The sequence below is a fragment of the Thalia democratica genome, chromosome 3 (assembly GCF_965202585.1).
Source record: "Thalia democratica chromosome 3, ktThaDemo2.hap1.1, whole genome shotgun sequence".
Taxonomy (NCBI): Eukaryota; Metazoa; Chordata; class Thaliacea; order Salpida; family Salpidae; genus Thalia; species Thalia democratica.
The window spans coordinates 49,710,474-49,729,782 of NC_139167.1; the positions used below are offsets into that span (position 1 = coordinate 49,710,474).

At 28.7% G+C, this 19,309-nt stretch overlaps 1 protein-coding gene and 3 non-coding genes across 4 annotated transcripts in view; all 4 read right to left on the reverse strand.

Moving 5' to 3' along the window:
• Positions 1–4,534: 4,534 nt before the first annotated feature.
• Positions 4,535–19,309, reverse strand: part of LOC145832351 (dynein axonemal heavy chain 6-like) — a 74,937-nt gene continuing 60,162 nt past the window's right edge. Inside the window, exons 74-82 of the mRNA XM_082939669.1 lie at positions 12,889–13,073; positions 12,279–12,454; positions 11,783–11,914; positions 11,473–11,563; positions 10,913–11,010; positions 10,641–10,841; positions 10,190–10,494; positions 9,467–9,581; positions 4,535–4,720 (exon numbers count right to left, since the gene is read on the reverse strand). Of these exons, the coding sequence (XP_082795795.1) occupies positions 4,535–4,720; positions 9,467–9,581; positions 10,190–10,494; positions 10,641–10,841; positions 10,913–11,010; positions 11,473–11,563; positions 11,783–11,914; positions 12,279–12,454; positions 12,889–13,073 (1,489 nt within the window). The remainder of the gene's footprint in view (positions 4,721–9,466; positions 9,582–10,189; positions 10,495–10,640; positions 10,842–10,912; positions 11,011–11,472; positions 11,564–11,782; positions 11,915–12,278; positions 12,455–12,888; positions 13,074–19,309) is intronic.
• LOC145832767 (U1 spliceosomal RNA) lies at positions 16,630–16,794 on the reverse strand. The gene has a single exon (XR_014369744.1). It is a non-coding gene; the product is annotated as a U1 spliceosomal RNA (small nuclear RNA).
• LOC145832759 (U1 spliceosomal RNA) lies at positions 17,546–17,709 on the reverse strand. The gene has a single exon (XR_014369736.1). It is a non-coding gene; the product is annotated as a U1 spliceosomal RNA (small nuclear RNA).
• LOC145832760 (U1 spliceosomal RNA) lies at positions 18,164–18,327 on the reverse strand. The gene has a single exon (XR_014369737.1). It is a non-coding gene; the product is annotated as a U1 spliceosomal RNA (small nuclear RNA).

Genomic DNA, 19,309 nt, shown 5'->3' on the forward strand with positions numbered 1-19,309 from the left:
ATAGTTAAAAAAAGTTTTTAACTAAATAGACTTATATTTAACGTGAAAAATAACTTTACAGAACATCAGTACATTGATTTTTTTGATACATAAGTTTATCCATAATAAACTAGACTACTACCAAATTTGTTAAACAGTAATTAAAGAACTAGCAAAACATACAAATAAATTTGTTTAAAACTTAGACTTAATTAATAAAGTTCTAAATAATAATAATAACAAATTAAACAATATTCTTTCCTTACAGTGTTTATTTTTTACAGAGCTCCGTTGAAGTGTGTTAACTTGTTAACACACAGAAACATGTTTTAGTGCAGGGGTCGGCAAACTGCGGCCAGCGGGCCAACTGCGGCCCTTGAAGTGTAAATCTGCGGCCCGCGAGCATGTTTTTTATTTAAATGGAATGCGGCCCGAGAAAGAAAAAGCTACGGCCCGCGAGCATGTAAATGTGGTCCTCAGGCATGTAAATTTGCCCGCTAAACAAAACTACATTTTAAATTTAGTATGTGAAAAAAGACCGATAGTAGTTATAGCAGTTTTTCTTTAAAATTTAGATTTTGCTTTTCCTTTCAAACAACAACATCTTGGAGTGTATACAAAAGCTTACGTACTTGGATTGGAAAGCATCTCAGATTCAGTAACTTGACAATGCAATAATTAATTTTATTTAATAAAAGGTTTTTATGTCCACAAACACTGTGCAAACATTACAATGTTTTACTAACATATCAGTTCTTTATAATTTAGGTCTTTGTTTTGACAAATGATTAAAAAATTGTTTCTTTAATAGTCATTTTATCACTGTATTGAATTTATGAAAGAAACATTTAAAAGAAATCAAAGAATATTAACTGAAATTAAAATATATTTATTTTTATGTTATTTTGTTTAAATGGGAAAGTTTTTCTATATTTTATTTTTTTTAAATCCTTTAAAAAACACTGACTGGTTTGTTGTAACTGATTGTAACTTTTCTGTTTCAAAAAGTTGCAACCAAGAAAACTTTAAATAGCTTTCAAAAGTATTTGAGGATTTTAAATGAAAAACTAATAAATGAAAAATGTTTAAAATGAAACTAATAATATGAATTTAGTTTATAAATATGTAACTGAATCTTTAAATACGTGCTGTGCAATATATTGAACATGTAAAGATTATTTTCAACAACTTAAAACTAAATAACAACTAAATAAACAGAATTTTTTTTCTTCCTACCTAGATTCAACAGCAAAATAGATCATAAATCGCTATCCTACCAAGGAAGTAAGTTATGGATTAAGCTACCATTACGTTTAAAAAATATAAGTCATTTTGTAAAGTTCCAGAATGAACTTAAAATTTATCTTTTAAATAGTGATTATCAAGGTCATAAGTGATCATTCCTACTCGTCTATTTACTTTTATTTAAGAAGTTAATAGTATTTGTCATTTTCAAGTTTTTATTTTATATATATATCTTTTTTTTTGAAAGTTGATTTATTGGTTACAATAACATTTGTTTAGTCTAGGTTTTAGCATTTTATATCTAGTTATTTTAAGGATTATTCTCTCAGATAAATATTTTGAGTTAAATTCAGAATACTTACAAACTTTTTTTTATTAAGCTTACAAACTTTATTTTTAGCATGCAAATGTGAAAAAATAGTTATAGATGTTTATACTTAAGCAGACAATAAAGTATCTAAATATTACGCTGAGATAACTGTTTCAAGCAAACTTAAGTTAAATTTTTTGAGGAAACCAAAGAAAAAAATTCTTCTTTTTTATGTTTGAAAACTTATGTGCTTTCTATTATTAAAGGTTTAGACTTGGACAAGTATTCAAAAAAAAACAGTATATTTTGAAATAGAAGGAAATTTGTTGTTATTAATTTAATTATTGTTTATTTTTTTTTTGTTTTTTTTCTTATTAAAGCATAAACTTTACAGTACTTTTCTTCATATTTTCATTTATAAAAGTTAAGTTCAGTTATTGTAAAAATCACTTCTTTAAAACTCTTAAAGAAATTTTACAATAGCTTATTTAACTATTAAAATGAAAATTTATTTTTACTGTTCAAGTTAAATTACTAAATAAAAATTACCTTTTTAGCACAAATACTTATAAAATTTTTTGTCAAAATGTTTTAGCGTATTACATTTTACTTTCTTTAAAGAAGTTGTAACCTATAATTCAAGTATTCACACGTATGTTATTAGTGTTTTTTATATTCTTTTAAAAGTTAGTTCAGAGATTTATATACTTTTTAGTTTTTATGTTATTAACAAGATTCTTAGTACAATATTAAACACAAAATTCAGTTAATTTTCGTTTAGTTTTATTTTCTTCCATTTTTTATTTCGTTTTACTGATTGTTTTATTACTAAAGATATAAACATTTAAATGATTAAAAAAACTATGTGTAACAGCTCGTAAGAAACTTTATAAGCATGTGGTGTACGACTCGATAATCGAAAGGTTCCTTTGTACACCAGGTCCATAGACCAAACATTTTTAGCGCTTTTTTTTATCGTTCAATAAAAAATATATTAAATAAAAAGTTTACAAAGTGATCCACATCTGTTTTTTGAGCTGGACCCGGATCTAGTTAGTAAAAAAGAGCATACTGAAAAGTATTTTTTCAAAAACAAACCCTGTGTAAATTAATAAGAGTCATTTTCGTCAGTTAAAATTAAACACCTACCGTGATTGGCTCATTTTGTACACGTGACTAATTTACATTTGTTTACATTTGAACTATGAAATAAACATTTCATGAAATGCAACTCTTTACATATATTATAAAATTGAAAACTTTGGAATAAATATTTGTATTATTTATTGTTTAAAGTTGAGCTCAGAGAATATTTAGAGTTAAAACGGTTGAATGTACGAGCCAATGAGAATCATACGACGAAATGTTTCAAACTAAATACTGATGCAACAAAACATCAGAACATGACAGGCAGTTTATATGTAAGCAGTTAGTTAGTTTGGTGTGTAGCTTGAAGCAACAAAATATCTTGAACGTTTTTGTGAATGCTTATTGTAAGTAGTGTTTTGTTTTAAAAGTGAATATTTCAACAGGTGTTTAATTGTTTAAATATTTGAGCCAGGTTTATAGTTTAATAGTTTATTAAAAATTTTACAGTTTCTTGTTTACTAAAAGTTTATTTAATTTTTAGTTTTTTATTTTAAGTCTTTTGATATAGATTTAAATAGCTTCCAATTTTTAAAGTGTTACCAAAGTAATTAATAATTTTGTATATGCTAGTATTTCTTGTTGTGTTTTATATAAAAGATTTATCACTCAAAACTGTCGTGTCTGATTATAGAAAGTAGTCTCAGTTAGAATTTAGTATTTGTTAGATATTAATTAAATAAGGAAGGATTTAATTATGATGGGTAGTACTAATAAGTTAAGTGTACCAAAACTTTACTACTAAATTGTCAACCTTTGCTAGCTGTTCTTATTATTGATTATTAGATTAAAGTAATTTTTTTAGTTTTTAAAAACCTCATTCTGACTCCGGCTTGTTTATACTCAATCTAGCTAGTTTTATTGACTTGAACAGTGGCAACCCTGCTAGTTTGAAAATTTTTGGGAATTTTAGAAAATCTTGGACTGCCTCAGGCTAGTTTAGTTTTTTATAAAAACTCAGGCTAGTTTTCTTTTAGATTTTGAATAAGTTTGAGCTGATCCAGTTTTCAATATTTTGTAATTTTCTAGTGTATTTTGTTCAAGAACTAGATTTCAGATTTTTAATTGTAAATAGCACCTAAATTTGTAAACCTTGTGGCTAGCTGTTCTACTTATTATTAGATTAAAGTTCTTTTTTTCTCAGTTCTCAAAAACCTCATTCTGACTCAGGCTAGTTTATTCTAGTGATGTTACGGAATCACTATCCGGGTCCGGTCGGATATTGCCATTTTTGTCTGATATCCGGATCCGGCCGGATTCTAATTTGAAAAATAAGTCCGGATCCGGTTCCGGCCGGACTCTAATCTGAAAAAAAAGTCCGGGTCCGGTTCCGGCCGGATTCTAATTTGAAAAAAAAGTCCGGATCCGGGTCCGGTACATCACTATTTAGAACATTACTAATTCTACTATGGACAAACTAGTACAAGTTGTATTTAAACAGTAGTAAAGTTTATTTACTGCACGATTTTTTTTGAGAGAAAACATTATGAACAACTGTAAGATTAAAAATATCAATACGATCTAAAATTTAAAAACTTAAGAACACAGTGTTATAAAATAGGTAATTGAAAGCGGCATGATTTCACAGTAATGTGTACTTTGGACGAAATATTAAACAATGCACAGAATAAAAAAGTTGTTCATTACAACTTACTTGCTAATCAACAACTACGTAGGAATGTCAAAAAAAATTGTAAAACACTTTTAAAAAACCCTATCAAACTACGTTTAAAAGCTTGCTCTAAAACTACAGTGACAAAAAAAAGGCAACAAAAAATACTTGTGCATACTATTTGAAAAATATTTTCAAAACATCTGGTCCTAGGCAAAAAATAAAATCTGCGTCGAACTTGGTCAGTCATCGAGCTGGGTGAGCATCGCGGTACCCCGCAGCACCCAGTGGTCCTGGGACGCCGTGGACGGGATGCGGACGGTGGTGATGAAGTTGCTCGAGTGTCCCGAGGACGTCAGGGCCCCGGTGCGGCGCGAGGACCGGTAAACTGGACACTCGTACAAATTGTTCTCGTCGTATTGCGCGCTCTGGTGGTTGAAATTTTGAAATGTTGAAATACAAAACAAAATTATTATCAAACAGTGTGTAAGATATTAGAAAAACTTGTAAAGTTTTGAAACACTTTTCCTGCAGTCTGCTTGTTTTAGTAAGAACTTTATGTATCGATTACTATCAGGCAAAACTTGTTTATATTTAATCTAATTAATAAAAAACATTTGATGTCTGAAACATTGTTAAGAAACTTTACACAACTTTTTTTTTATGGTAAAAAAACATCAGTATCAAACTCTACCCCTTGCAACGATAAACGTTTTCTGGGGAAAAGTGAGTGTGTTACATCATATGTAATTTTACCTGCCCATTGATATTTAACTTTAACTATCCAAGAATAAAATTAACAAAAAACTATATTTTAAACTAACAAAAAACCCTTGGTGACACGCCATTTGGAGAACACTCACAAGGCTAAAATCTCAACCCTAAAAACCACATAGTGGGGGAAAATCATGAAGCTCAAATCCCCAAGTAAGTGTTCACCGGCGCTACAACAAAAAAAATCACACCAACAACCCAAACATGTGATTACTGCCACCATAATGAAAAAACAATCAGTTGTTGAGATAATGCATTAAACTAGTACTATAATGAATACATTAGCTTTAAATAACTATCTTAAAACTTAATAACTAATTACTTTACTTAAATGATACTCAGAAATAATAAAACTAAAACATATTAAGAAAAACTGTAGTTTCTAAGACTTGTATTGGTAGAATCAATTTTAGTCTAATAAAAGTAAGAAGAGAAAAAAAAACTTATAGTTAGGCAATAGTAATTAATATATACAGCTAAAAAATAAAACACAACACAACTGGAAAACAGCAAAAAAACAATCACTCACACCCATATAAGTATCTTTACCCATTAACAGACCAAAACCAGCCAATAATAATCAGAGTAAACACACACAAAACTGACAAGACGTATATTAAGTAAGACAGATAACAAGTAACAACCAAAAGCAGTTAAGCAACATCTGCATGCAACACAAATTACTCAACCAGAGCACTCCAAACCTACTCAGTATACTGGCTCAACAAGAATTTTTTTTGACTGTATTTAAACTGATCCTTTTTTAGGTTTTAAAAATTTCTTGAACACTAGACCACAACTTAGGTGCAAGATACTTAAAGGAGTTTAGGCCAAGCCCTGTTCTAGGTCTTTCAACTACAATTTTTTTTGAATGTCTTGTATTGTGTGTATGAGCCATACTTACTGGAGTAAAACAACTGTGGTCAACCTCAAATCCTCTCAAAATATTCAGCATCAACTTACAAACTTGCAAGTTAAACACTTCATTAAACTGCAGAATACTAGTTATCAAAAACAATGAATTTGTTGGATTCAGTGCAGGCACACGACAAACATATCTTACAATTCTTTTTTGCATACAAACGATTGGGTTCAAATGACAACTAGCAGCACCACTTAAGCAAATATACAATACTGTATATGCGGATAGAACAAACTGTACTACACCATTTTCAAAGTACTCCTATCCAAACAATATCTCAATTTTGACATTGTAAAACAACTTCTCGAAAGCTTCTTTTAAGGTACTTTAAATGTGCCTTCCAATTTAACTTGTCGTCTAGTACTACACCTAGGTATCTAATATTTCAACTTTGCTCAATCACAAAACCATTTACCTTAACACTAAATTCACTCTTTTTTTCAGTTCTATTAACAGCCAAAAATTTGTCTTTGAATAATTAATAAACAGTCTATTTTTACAGAGCCATTCATCAATTTTCTTCAACTCCATATTTATAACAGAAATAACATGGTCAATATCACAATGTTGATAACTCAGAAAAGCATCGTCTGTAAACAATCTCAATTTAATACTTGTAGCTGAAAATATGTCATTTATATACAGAAGAAACAACAATAAACCAAAACAAGAACCCTAAAGTATCCCAAAATTCAAAATTTCACGCTCAGAAACAATATTATTTATCACAGTAGACTGACTTAAATATTTTAAATAGCTTTCAGAAAAATTTAACATTGAGCATTTTATATTATAAAATTTAAGTTTTGATACTAAAATTTTATAATTAACAGTTTAAAAGCTTTAGCAAGATCAAAGAAGACAGAACAATTTACCTTATTTTTTCACTAGCCTCGATTAGTTCCTCAATAATCTGATTTACTGCTAACTCAGTCATACTATTTTTTCTAAACCCATATTGTTTGCAGTGCAGTAAACCATTTGACAGAAAGTAATTACTCAGTCTCTCACTCACTAGTGACTCAAAAGTTTTAGAAAAGGGAAACAAAAGAGAAATAGGCCTATAATATTTACATCGTTTTTTTTACCATTTCTATAAATTGGCACTACCCCAGCATGTTTAAGAGAATCAGGAAACACACCATTCTCAACACAATTATTATACAATATAGAGAGGTAGGGAGAAATTATTTTTGCACTAAGCTTCACAAAACGAATACTAGGGACATCAGAACGCACACTCTTATTAGAGTTCATTGTTTCAATATAATTTTCAATTTCGCTCGCTGATACATTCTTAAAAACAAAACCATTTTTTACACTTCCTAAGGAAAACTCATCATAATCACAAGCAACATGTGTTCTTTTTTTATTAAATCGTCAGCAATAGACACAAAATTTTTATTCATTACAATACCAAATTGTTTTGGTTCAACAACAAAATTACCATGCACATCAAGCATACCATTGATTTTTGAATGAGAGATAGGCTTAGTAGCAACAATGCTGTTAATTATTATCCAAAAAATGTCACTGTTTGTTTATTTTTTACAACCTGTTTAAAATAAAGTATTTTAGAGCATTCAATAACTCGATTCAGCATATTTCTAAATTTTTTGAATATAATTGAATTTTTTTTGTTTTATTTTTGATGGCGGACTTAAACATCAGATTTTTCTTTTTAATTGAAACAATAATCCCCTTTGTAATCCAAGGTTTAGCTTTGAGTTTTTTATCTTTTTTATTTAAAATTCTAATTGGTGCATGATAAAACACTGTGCTACCAAACACACTCTCAAACTCATTCCAACACTCATTTATATCCTCACCTTTTGTAATAATCATTTTCAATTTACCCAAGCTTCTATTAAGATCATTGAAAAAAACTCCAACATCAAACTTACAAAAATCTTGAACTGATTTTTGATAATACAATACTTTTAATTCTTTAAACATTTAGTTACACAAATAACAGGCATATGGTCAGTTATATCATAATCTACAACATTTACGTTTAGCTTCTCACGCCCAAAACTAGAATAAACATGGTCAATCAAAGAACTAGAGGAATAATCAGAGGAAAGTCTAGTTGGGGAATCAACAAATTGTTTAGCACCAGCACTAGAAATACAATTCAAATAGTCACAAGTACGCTGATCTCTAACAATAAATTATTTTTAACATATATAATATTAATATATATAATAACACTTAATAAGTTTATATTTACATCACCACCAACTATAAAAAAAAATTATTTTCATTTAACATATCTTAAACTTTAAGGAAATTTTCTTTAAAAGTATTAAATGTAGAGCTTGGGTGTCTGCACACATTACTAAGTATAATATATTTATTATTTTCAAGTTTAATAGAGATCCACAAATCATCTACATCGTACTGTTCAAAAGACACACCTTCTACAACCTCATAAGAGTGACAAGCTCTAACAAAAAATGCAACACCACCAGATTGATTACTATTAGGCAACTTATTTACAAAATCATACCCATGCAGTTTACCCATAAAAGGTCTCAGACTAGTCAACCAAGTTTCACAAACACAAATTATATCAGGTAGATTTTTAACTAAACTAAAAAACTTCTCAATTTTATGTAGATTTGTATTTATGCTTGTAATATTCATGTAAACAACACTAATAGTATTTTCTTTTACAAAAATCACAGAACTTAAGTTTAAATATTGGTCAACATCTCTTTTATTAATACTCATCTTATTAGGTTTTTTAAAGCAATCATAGTCAAGATCATCAATATTCTGAAATGGAAAAACAGATTTTTTACATAGATCACAACAAAATCTAAAATTATCGCTTTTAAAATGGTAAAGAACATTTTTACTAGTTGTACATTTAAAATGACATATTTTATTACATAAAAAACAAGTTAAACAATTTTCTGAGTCTTTACAAACTAAATTACTTCTATAACAAACAGACATGTTCAAATCACAATCTTTACAAAAAAATAGGTAAATCAATTTTACATATTTTAGTAAGACTCTTGTTTGATATACTGCCACATTTGTAATGAATCCATTTAAAACAACCTTCACAATACACACATTTATCTTTAGAAGAAAATCTTTTAAAACAAATTTTACAAAAATCTTCACTCCCAACAATGTCAAATTCAAAATTATTTGTACAATATTTACAATAAAAAAAATCACTGTTATAAGAATAGAAATTAAAGATAAGTTTAGATAGCCCAGAACAGTTTAAATGTTTCCATCTTTTACACCCATCACAATATATAGATTCAAAATTTAAAGGTTTAAAATCATTTTCACAAACTTTAATCTCAACAAAAGCAGTTTTAAATAATTTTGTCTTATTTAAGCTCATTTAAAATACTAAATAAAATCTCAATAAAAACTAAACATAAAAAAAAAAATAATATGAATATAGTTAACAATCACTTTTAGAATATTTTTTTAACTCTTCTACACAACGAACTAAGACAGCCTTGCTTGTTTCCTTCTCCCTCATCAGTACAACCCCACCAGACGACCAAAAAAGCTTCCAGCCATTAACCTTTTGGAACCTTATTATATGGTAAAGAAGGTCCCGGCTAAATGATGTAAGATTCTTATTGATGTACACATTCTCAACATTTTTATCTATGGTCTTAAGATTAGCAGTTGCCAATATTTTTTCTCTTTCATGATCGTAACCTTCTGTTCAAAAGATCTAAATTTAACCAAAATAGGATTAAATACCTTCTTCTTGTCTTCAGCCTTTCCAGTTGATTTCATCCTTCTAAATCAGGGTTTCCCAAACTTTTTTGCAAATGGCCCCTTTTAAAGAATTTGAAAAAGCAATGGCCCCCTTCAACAAGAAATTCTTTTTTTTTTTGCTCTTTATCTGCAACTCAAGAATATCTAGTGTAAATTTCTAAACTACCATAAAATACACGTAAGACCTTTTTTTTTGCTATTCATCTGCAACTCAAGAATATCTAGTGTAAGTTTCAAGTTATGGCCTCATGGCCCCCCTGTGGCTCCTTTACTGCTCATGGCCCCCTAGGGGGCCACTTGGCCCACTTTGGGAAACCCTGTTCTAAATGAAACAATATCCTTTCTATGAATCCGCGGGTCAACTATTTTCAATGTGTTCATCATAAAACTTTCTAGATTCTTATTGTCTGATACCGGTACCCCTTAGATTTCAGCATTTGACCTTCTTAAAAAGTTTTCCATCTGGTTAACTCTTTGGAACAACTCGCCACCTTCCTTAACTTTATCAGCAATATCAGATGATTTTACATTATCTGCTTTTAGCACTTCTATTTGATTTTTCACACTTTTGTTTTCCTTCTCCAGTTTGTCAAAACCACCACTAATAAATTTCACTGACTTTTCAAGCTCAACAACTCTCTTCTTCTGGATCACGAGCTCCTCCTTCAGCTCCCTCATATCCTCTGAAAGACCTCCCAGACCTTTTCCAAGGTCAGCCTTCACTTCCATAACCAATTTCTCCAAACTCTTCAGGGTAGTTTTTTGCATAGACATATTAATTTAATAAAATTACACCCTATTTAAATAGAATAACTTTAGTTTAATAATACTCTATTATTAAATTTTTAAATCATAACTACATAATAAACTCAAGCCATTTTTTAAGTAAACACCTGAGTTGGAAAAAAGCATATTTCTGGAACTTTGCTGAATCTTTTCTCAAAATCGGCATCGCAAAGTTCAAAATCACTGTTTAGCTTCGCGCTGTCTAGAAAAAACCCAAATATTCTCACACCGTCTGGATAACTTTTGTCGGTTGAACGAAAAGCGAATTCCGATGGCTGTAAAACAAAATGCTGCGTAAAAATGTTTATCTTCACTAACTTTAATACTAATTTTGTTGCATTTGTTGAAGGTATATTTTTAAACTTACAGATGTAAATACTTGTTGAGTTTGTTTTTGAAACACAAACTTGAAGTTCAGATTGTCAACTGCAATTTTGTGCTTTCTAGCGTAGTTTTGTAAAATTGCTGTCAAAAAACCTAAAATGCGAGTTGAAATGTTATATACTTATATTTGGTCGTATTCTTTAATCTTAAAGGTGTACTATTATCATTTTTACTTTGGTAGTATGTTAAATGTCAATTGTTTTAGACTTAAATTTATAATCTAATTTTAGTATATCAAATAAGTAAATATGTGTAAACATATTCATTAACTTTTATAGCAAATTTAAAAAAAACTAAATTATTATTTTCATGGCAAGATAGAGAAGAATTGAACTACCTGTTTTATTTTTCTTAAAAACTAAATGTTAAATAAAACTTAAATATGCTTAAAAAAAAGAATTTAATATTTTAAAATTCGTACTATGTGATGAGTAAACAAAATTATTAGAAAATTCAAACAACTTGTACTTTAATTTTTCTTATGTTATAAGCAAATTAAAAGTAAGTTAAAAAATGTATTTAGAAAACATGATATTAGGTATAACAATATAAAACCTTGAGGAAAGTAAAATGCTGAAATCCAAAAACTTGTAGGATGAATTTTATTTACTTTAGTTTTGTTTTCGTCAGTTTCTTGTATGCCCATCTTAATAGTTAATAAAATTTTAAAAGTAATTTACTTAATTATACACAGTGAGTTAATTACACAAAAATTTGAAATTTAAAACACAATATAAACATCTAATTAAAGTAACATCTATAAGCAAATAGTTATGAAACAATTTACTTTATTAAACAATAATACTCTTACACTTTTTTTTTAAACATCAATGTCAATAATAATATTTTTGTTGAAATATCTAACATTAGCTCTAGCAGTATTTGAAACAACTTGAGACCAGCTCGCAAAAAACTCAATTCTCGCGAAAAAATCATGAAGCCAAGACGCAAGAAGTTTACATGATTCATAAGAAATTTGCTTCCAACTTTTAGGCACCTAAAAGAAAAAAAAATTGTTCAGAAAATATCTATTTAAGTGTCTAGTTAAAAACAGAAAAAAATACTTTAAAGAGTAGTATAGTACAAAAATATCTAAACAAGATACTAAAATATTTCATACTTTTACAAAATAGTCTTGATATATTGAAACAGTACACATTGACACAAAAACAATCTTGCTAAAAATCCATAAAACTGTTTTACTATATACAGGAGTTTTATTAAAGGTGAAAACTATTGACTTAATAAATGATTTTTTTTGACAAAATAGATTTCAACTATTTGCAACAAGTTTCATCAATTTTATAAAAACTTATAATACTCAATAAATTTGATTTTTAACGCTTTTCAGCATAGTTTACCTGCTGCTGAAGTATTGAGCTGAAAATTTCTTCCAGCATTTCTGACATAACCACTTGACCACGGATGGCGCTACAGAGCGTCTTCAATTGTGACGTCATTGTTGTTAGGAGCACATTGAAGCGGTATATTTCCTGCCTGGCGATCACGAGGAGCATTGAGGGAGATTCACTACTTTCTTCAAAAAAAAAAAAATTTACTACAAAAATATTTTTTCAAATATAGTATGATTTAGAAATTTAATTTAATATATACTGTGCGTATTTTTGCATAGAAAAATAATAAGTATCTAGTATCATAAGGTAAAAGATAATAAAGATTATAAAAAAAAGATTAAACAAGATTTCTTCGTTTTTTCAATACCAAATTTAATATAAAAATTCAGCAAAATGTTTTAAACAATTAGTTGCAGGAAAACAAAACAAACTATGAAGTAAAATAAGAACAAAAACAAACTTTTTTGTTTATAATATTAACGTTGAAACTATCTTTTAACTGAAACAAAAACTTTTATATTTTCAGTTACGCACGTACCATAGCCAATAAAGAAATTGTTTCAATTCAAGCAAAATAAAAACACCTTATAGAAAACAGCAAACAGGTGAAAATAACCTTTTTCGTTCAAGTTTTTGTTGAGAAGCTTCAGCCACGACTTCGAGGACATAATTTTTTCTATGGTGAGGAGATTTTCTCCATCACCATCGTTATCCAACAAAGACTCTACTGAATTCGGAATCCTTCTCAGAATGTCTTGCGCCGTCTTCAACACAAAATCCTCGTTTGTGTGGGTACTTTGCCTGAGTTATGGAAAATATGTTTATATGCTTGTTTGTTTTTCGAAAAGCAGGTAAGTTATCAAGTATATTTTACTGTATATAATCTAGATTTAGAGGTTAGTTGTATAAAAGTGATTCGTTGTACAAAAGAGACACTCCGAGTAAATGATACTTAACTTATAAACTACATACTTATTTTTTTGTTAAGTCTTATAGAGTCCTATATAGTTTATAAACTGTAAAACGTTGTTTATAAGTTTAACATCTATATTTGAAATTATAAACTACCTTCGAAAAGTGTAAATTTATAAAATTTCATAACAAAAACATCCTTTTACCGTTTTTAAAACTAGTTTTAAAATATCAAGTTAAAATATCAAGTTACAAATTATCAATTTGATTTTACTAATAGTATTAAAAGTTCACGAGACTAAAAATACTTTTTTTTTGTTAAAACTATTTACATTGAAAATAGAAACATCTAAATTTTGCCATACTTACTTAACAACAATTTTGCCAACTAAGTTTGTACTTAATTTAATTTGAAGACACATTTCGTATTATATGCATATAAAAGTGTTACCAAATGATTCAGAAAATTTTTTTTTAAAAGAGTGTTAAAAAATGTATATCAATATATGTAATATAAAAAATTATATATCCTGAATTTTATTGAAATAAATGAAAAACTTTACAAATAAAAGAAATGGGTCCAATCCTATTAAATGGGCTGTTACACGCTGCCTATTCTCAGGTGCTGTCCCGCTACTGACCGACGCGGAGACTTTTGGCTGCTACCTTGCGGTCCTGGCCCGAATCGCCTCTCCTTACTTAACCTGGTCGTATCAGCTTCCGCCGTCGCGACACATATTAACGCCGAGCTTAGCGCGGACACCCGATCGACATAGCACAACGAGTAACAGGGCTCCCACCCTCATACCGTCCACCATTTCAAGCTTCCTAGTAGCTAGATTACAGGCGCCTGCCAAAGCGCCCAGCTGCTAAGCAGCGTTTAACTAGCTATATAAAGTTAATTTTTTTTGCTATGCGTGGAGTGGGAGGAAAATTTGCTCCGAGCAGCGCAAGCTAATTTTTTGTAGTTATCAAAGTAAAAGTTATTTAACTCATTTACTTTGTATTTTAATAGCTTTTTACTACTTTTAATACTTTAATAGTAACTTTATTTAGAATAATTTAACTTTTTTAAGTAAAATTAATTACATCGTCCTAAAACTAGTAATTTAATTCTAATTGTGAACTAAACAATAATACACTAAAATTTTGTTATTTATTAATCAAGTAGTATTAAAACTATTTTATATATAAAAACTTGTTTGTTTAATTTTTCCTTATCTTTGCTTGCTAACTTCTACTTTACTTAAATGAAGAAAACTTTTAACTTTTTAACTTATTACTTTATACAACAAAAAAATCATAAAAATAATCAAAACAAACATAAAACTTTTAACAATCTTTGTATGTTTCATTACATTAACATTCTTAATTCATTTGAGAAATTAACAAACATGACAAATAACAAAGTTCATAATACTAATTTAGTTAGATATTCATGTTAATACACTTTTTGAGACTTCAACTAAGTTTATGATGAAAAGTCTATAAATAATAAAGTAAAAATAAATAAGTAAACTTTTATAACTATACCTATATAATTTTTTTTTATAAAAAACAAAAACTTTTCATTTATAGTTGAAAAGAATGAATGTTTTGTTATTATTTTTAAAATATTGGTTACTAAAAGAAGGATTATCGATTCTACATTATAAAAACCGATTTAAAATTTGAAAATCAAGTTTCTTAGTTTGTAAGGATTTTATCTAACAGGTTTTAAAATAGACAATAGGAAACAATAAGTACGTATTAATATATGTGGTATCTTATTACTCGGAGTGTCTACTTGTACAAAACATCAATTTTATACAGCTAGCCTGTAACTTTAAAACGCTAATTGCTTGTCTCTAGCATCAAACATAAACCTTGTAATAAGTTAAATTTTCGTACAAAAATACTTACTAAGAATGTCAGTTGGGCGAAAGTTTTTAATGATTTAAATGAAGTATGTACTTTAATTTATAAGTATAATATTTATCTGTTTATTTGCTAAACTGATATACCATTTTAATAAAGGAATAAATTGCTAGTAATGTTACTTGTTCTGCTGTTAAAAAGTAGTCAAGCAGAAGTAAGTATTAATAACTTTCATGTTAAACTAAAAACGTTAAATAAAATTTTGCTTACAAAATTATCCTGTTTGCCGCTAGAAATTAAGAAGTATATAGACCAGTGGTCTTCAAACTGATGAAAACCTGTGCACTTTAAACTGCAAAAACAAAGCTTCGTGCACACAAGTAGTAATTTATAGTGGTAGGACAGCGTAACTTTTTTGTTTCTTCATTTATATTAAAAATCGAAAAATATATAGAATAGTAATCGAAAGTTCTAGATCCCAGAATATCTAGTGTAGTAATTAAAAATTCTAGTTAAAATATCTGGTGTAGTAAGACCCCAGAATATCTAGTGTAATAATCAAAAACTCCAGTCCAGGCAACAGAATATCTAGTGTAAGATTCACTTTCGCGTCATTCGAGATAAAAACCTGTTTTGCTTTTTGTTTTGTTTAATTTTTAACATAAACTCCAGAGTACGTATATAGTGTAAGTTTCATATCTTGCGTCAACTATGCTTGCGAATTTTTTTACTCCATAGTGTCAACGATTTTGGTTTAGCGGCCCGATTTAAATACTCGCGATCCGCAGTTTCCCGATCATGAAGTTAATGAAATTTCTAAAAATATTACCAAAGTGATACAATGCATACCAAATGAGTAAAAAAAACAAAATAAGCTGACAGGAATAAACTTAGTTTTAACCTTTAACTATAAATAAAAAATAATCTTTATACTTTTTTATATGCACACTAAAAATTTCGTGCACCACAAAAAAATAACTTGTACACACCGTGAAGACCACTGCTATTTTAATTATATATTCAAATATAAATGTAAATACTTAGTTTTCCAAGCTTTTTTTTTTTTTAAATTCTATGTGCTTTTTGCTGAAATGATTTTAGTTTTTAACTTATTTATAATCATTCTACTTTGACTGACAAAAACGTACAGTGTAAAAAATAGAAACTCTTTTATAAATTAAGTGTTAAAAGTTATTAAAACTAATTTATTTATAACCTGTATCAATAAGTTTTTCTTTAGGCAATTTATTTTGTGCAAATTTAAAAAGTCAAACTAGTATTTGAAATTTTATAATTGAACTTACAATTTAATTAAAATTTTATATTAAAAACACTAATTGATTCATTGAACTACTTTTAAAATCCTAAAAAATCGTTAAAAGACATTTCTAATTTTTTCTAAACAATGTCTTACCTACTGTAGATAGTCGTGCGGTGCAGTCAGTGCATGTTGTTTGGCGGAGAAAAAACACCTCTAAGCTTTGCAGAAGATAGCCAAAATAATTACAGGTTAATATTTTATAACTAATAAGTATCTAGTATAATTATTAACTTAGTATATTATATGAATTTATGTTAGTAAGCTATATAGGGGAGAGCGCGAACGCATCTTCCCCAAGTGAAAAATGACACGGCCGACTTACTCAATTTTGAGTAATCGCAGAGGTCAGTGGTCACCAGTGTGCAATGGTGAAACCTCGCCCTGGGTCAACAGCCTGCCTGATCGCTGTTAAGACCCCCGTCAGGTTAGTTTAATCTTATGCCGACACATTTCCTAACCAATAAAAACACGAGAATAAACTGTTTATGTGCGTGCTTTCATGACGTCATAATACGAGAAAACAGTGCATATCACAAAAAGAGTTGAATTCAAATAGTTTGCAACAGCATATATTTTTCCGATGTCATTTGTTACTTTAAAAAATATATACATACTTAAAGATAAACTTAGAATGATTTCGTTAAAATCCTGATTTAAATATATTCAATTTTTTTTTACTCAAATAATAATTATTGTTCAGACATTTCATATTTTCTTTAAATATTTAAATCAAACTGTGTATTTAAAAGTGAAAAAATAAACGTCTATACGAAACTTTCACATTTTAAATTCAAGTTTATTTTCAAATAAATAAAGCAGATCTTTAAAATAACTTAATTTTCAATTCAAAAATATTTACAACTGAGTAGAAAAGCTTGAAAACTACGAGTAAAAAAATTTAAAACTCTAAAAGTTATTTATTAGACCTGTAAGAACTTTTTTTTAAATTTGTTATCAATCACCAAATTTACCAATGTAATTCAAGTTGATAGTTTTAATAACTGTTTATTAAAAATATAAAAAAAATTAAGTATGGTATAAAAGTCCTAAAAATTTTTTTTTTAAATTAACATAACTTTTTTTATTATTAAAGTTTTTAGATAAAGAAATTAAAGTGATTAAGCCTTAAATTAAACAGTTTTATTATGTGAATGCTTAAAATTGAGCAATCGTAAAGGTAGTTAGGGGACTGCGCGAACGCAAGTTCCCCGTGGGAGAAATTGTACGGCCGAGTTGTTCACATTTGGAACAATCGCAGAGGTCAGTCTCACCAATGTGCAATGATGAAACCTCACCCTGAGTCAACAGCCTGCCTGATCGCTGTTAAGACTCCCGTCAGGTAAGTTTAACTTTTCAGAAATCAGCCTATACCCAACCAATAAGCAAGAATCGTTAGTTTGTGGCTTTAATTGTGACGTCACAATATGAGAAAAAATAGTGGAAATGAGAGAGTATGAGTAAAAATAGGTCGTTGCGTTTAATCGTTTAGACAATAAACTAAACATCTTAAGTACTCTTATAGCATTTTCCAAGCTTTTGCTACACACTCAAATTTATAACATAAGCTTATCATATATATCTTTATTACATGAAATGACGAATTGTTCTAACAGCGAAACAGTTTAAAAAATATTAACAGTACAATTAGATGTGTTACTAATAAAAATCTCATCTCTAGATTATCTAATTTTTTTCCTGTGCAAGTAGAAATACAAATTTTATTTATTATTATTTTAGCCAAAAAGCACCTCGCGGGTCGCATTTTGCCAAACATTGGTCTTGGATAGAATAAAAACTATATGCGGGAGGCGCGCGAACGCAGCCAACCCACTATCAGAAATTGTACGACCGAATTGCTCAATTTTGAACAATCGCAGAGTTCAGCTTCACCAATGTGCAATGGTGAAGCCTCGCTCTGGACTAACTGCCTGCCTGATCACAGTTGAGCCATCGCCAAGTAAGTTTGATTTTAGTGGTATCAACTTCTAACCAGATTGTTTGTTGTGTTCTATCATTTGCTTGTTTTGTATTGTGACGTCACAAAATATGAGAAACTTTGTGACGTAAAAAGAGAAAAGAAAATTAAAATAACTCTATGCATTAAGCATTAAGGCCGTAAGGGGGGGGGGGGTCTAACCCTTGTTTTTACAAAAAAATCTTTGCTATTTATATGAAAGCTATAAGTACAAACTACAAGCTAGTTTTTATAGAATTCAAAAATTTAATTTAACTTTTGAGATATCTTATTTTTTGTAAAGAGTTTACGATACAACTAAATGGACTGCAAATTTTTTGGGGTCAGTTTTCTAGAAAGTTTAAAAAGTCACTAAAAATATATCACCTCCTTCATTTTTTAAACAATCTTCTTCAAAATTTCAGGAAATGTTCCTTATGTTATAGGAAAAAAGTATTTATAAGTTTTGATAATTTAAAAAAATTAAAATTAAATAGCAAAAAAAATTTACTAAAATTTTTTTCAAGTTTAAAGACCCTTTTTTGTTATTGTATAAAGATTAGACTGTAAAAATCTGAAGAAGATTGCTTGAAAAATGTAGGAGGAGAAAGATTTTAAATAAATTTGTCTTTTTTCGCTGTTTTAGTTTTCCTTTCCCATAGGGAACCTATTATGCGGCCCGAATTTGACCGGTCATATTTCAAAAATTAATTTGAGTTTTTTAAAACGGTAAAAAGCAACTTGAAGCTTAGTAAGAAGTTTATAAAAAAATATCAAATTGTAAAATACATGGCTTACCTCCCTCTATGGCCTTAAATCAGTGATCTTTACGGTAATTGTAATCTGTGCAACTATATTGAATCTTCAAAAATCTGTGCACCCCAAACTCAAAACTACCCAAAATATGCCTAACCCTTTTTATTTTCGTGGTCTTCATCATAAACTCCAGATTCTCTATCTAGTATCTTTTTTTTTTGAACTATACACAGTAAT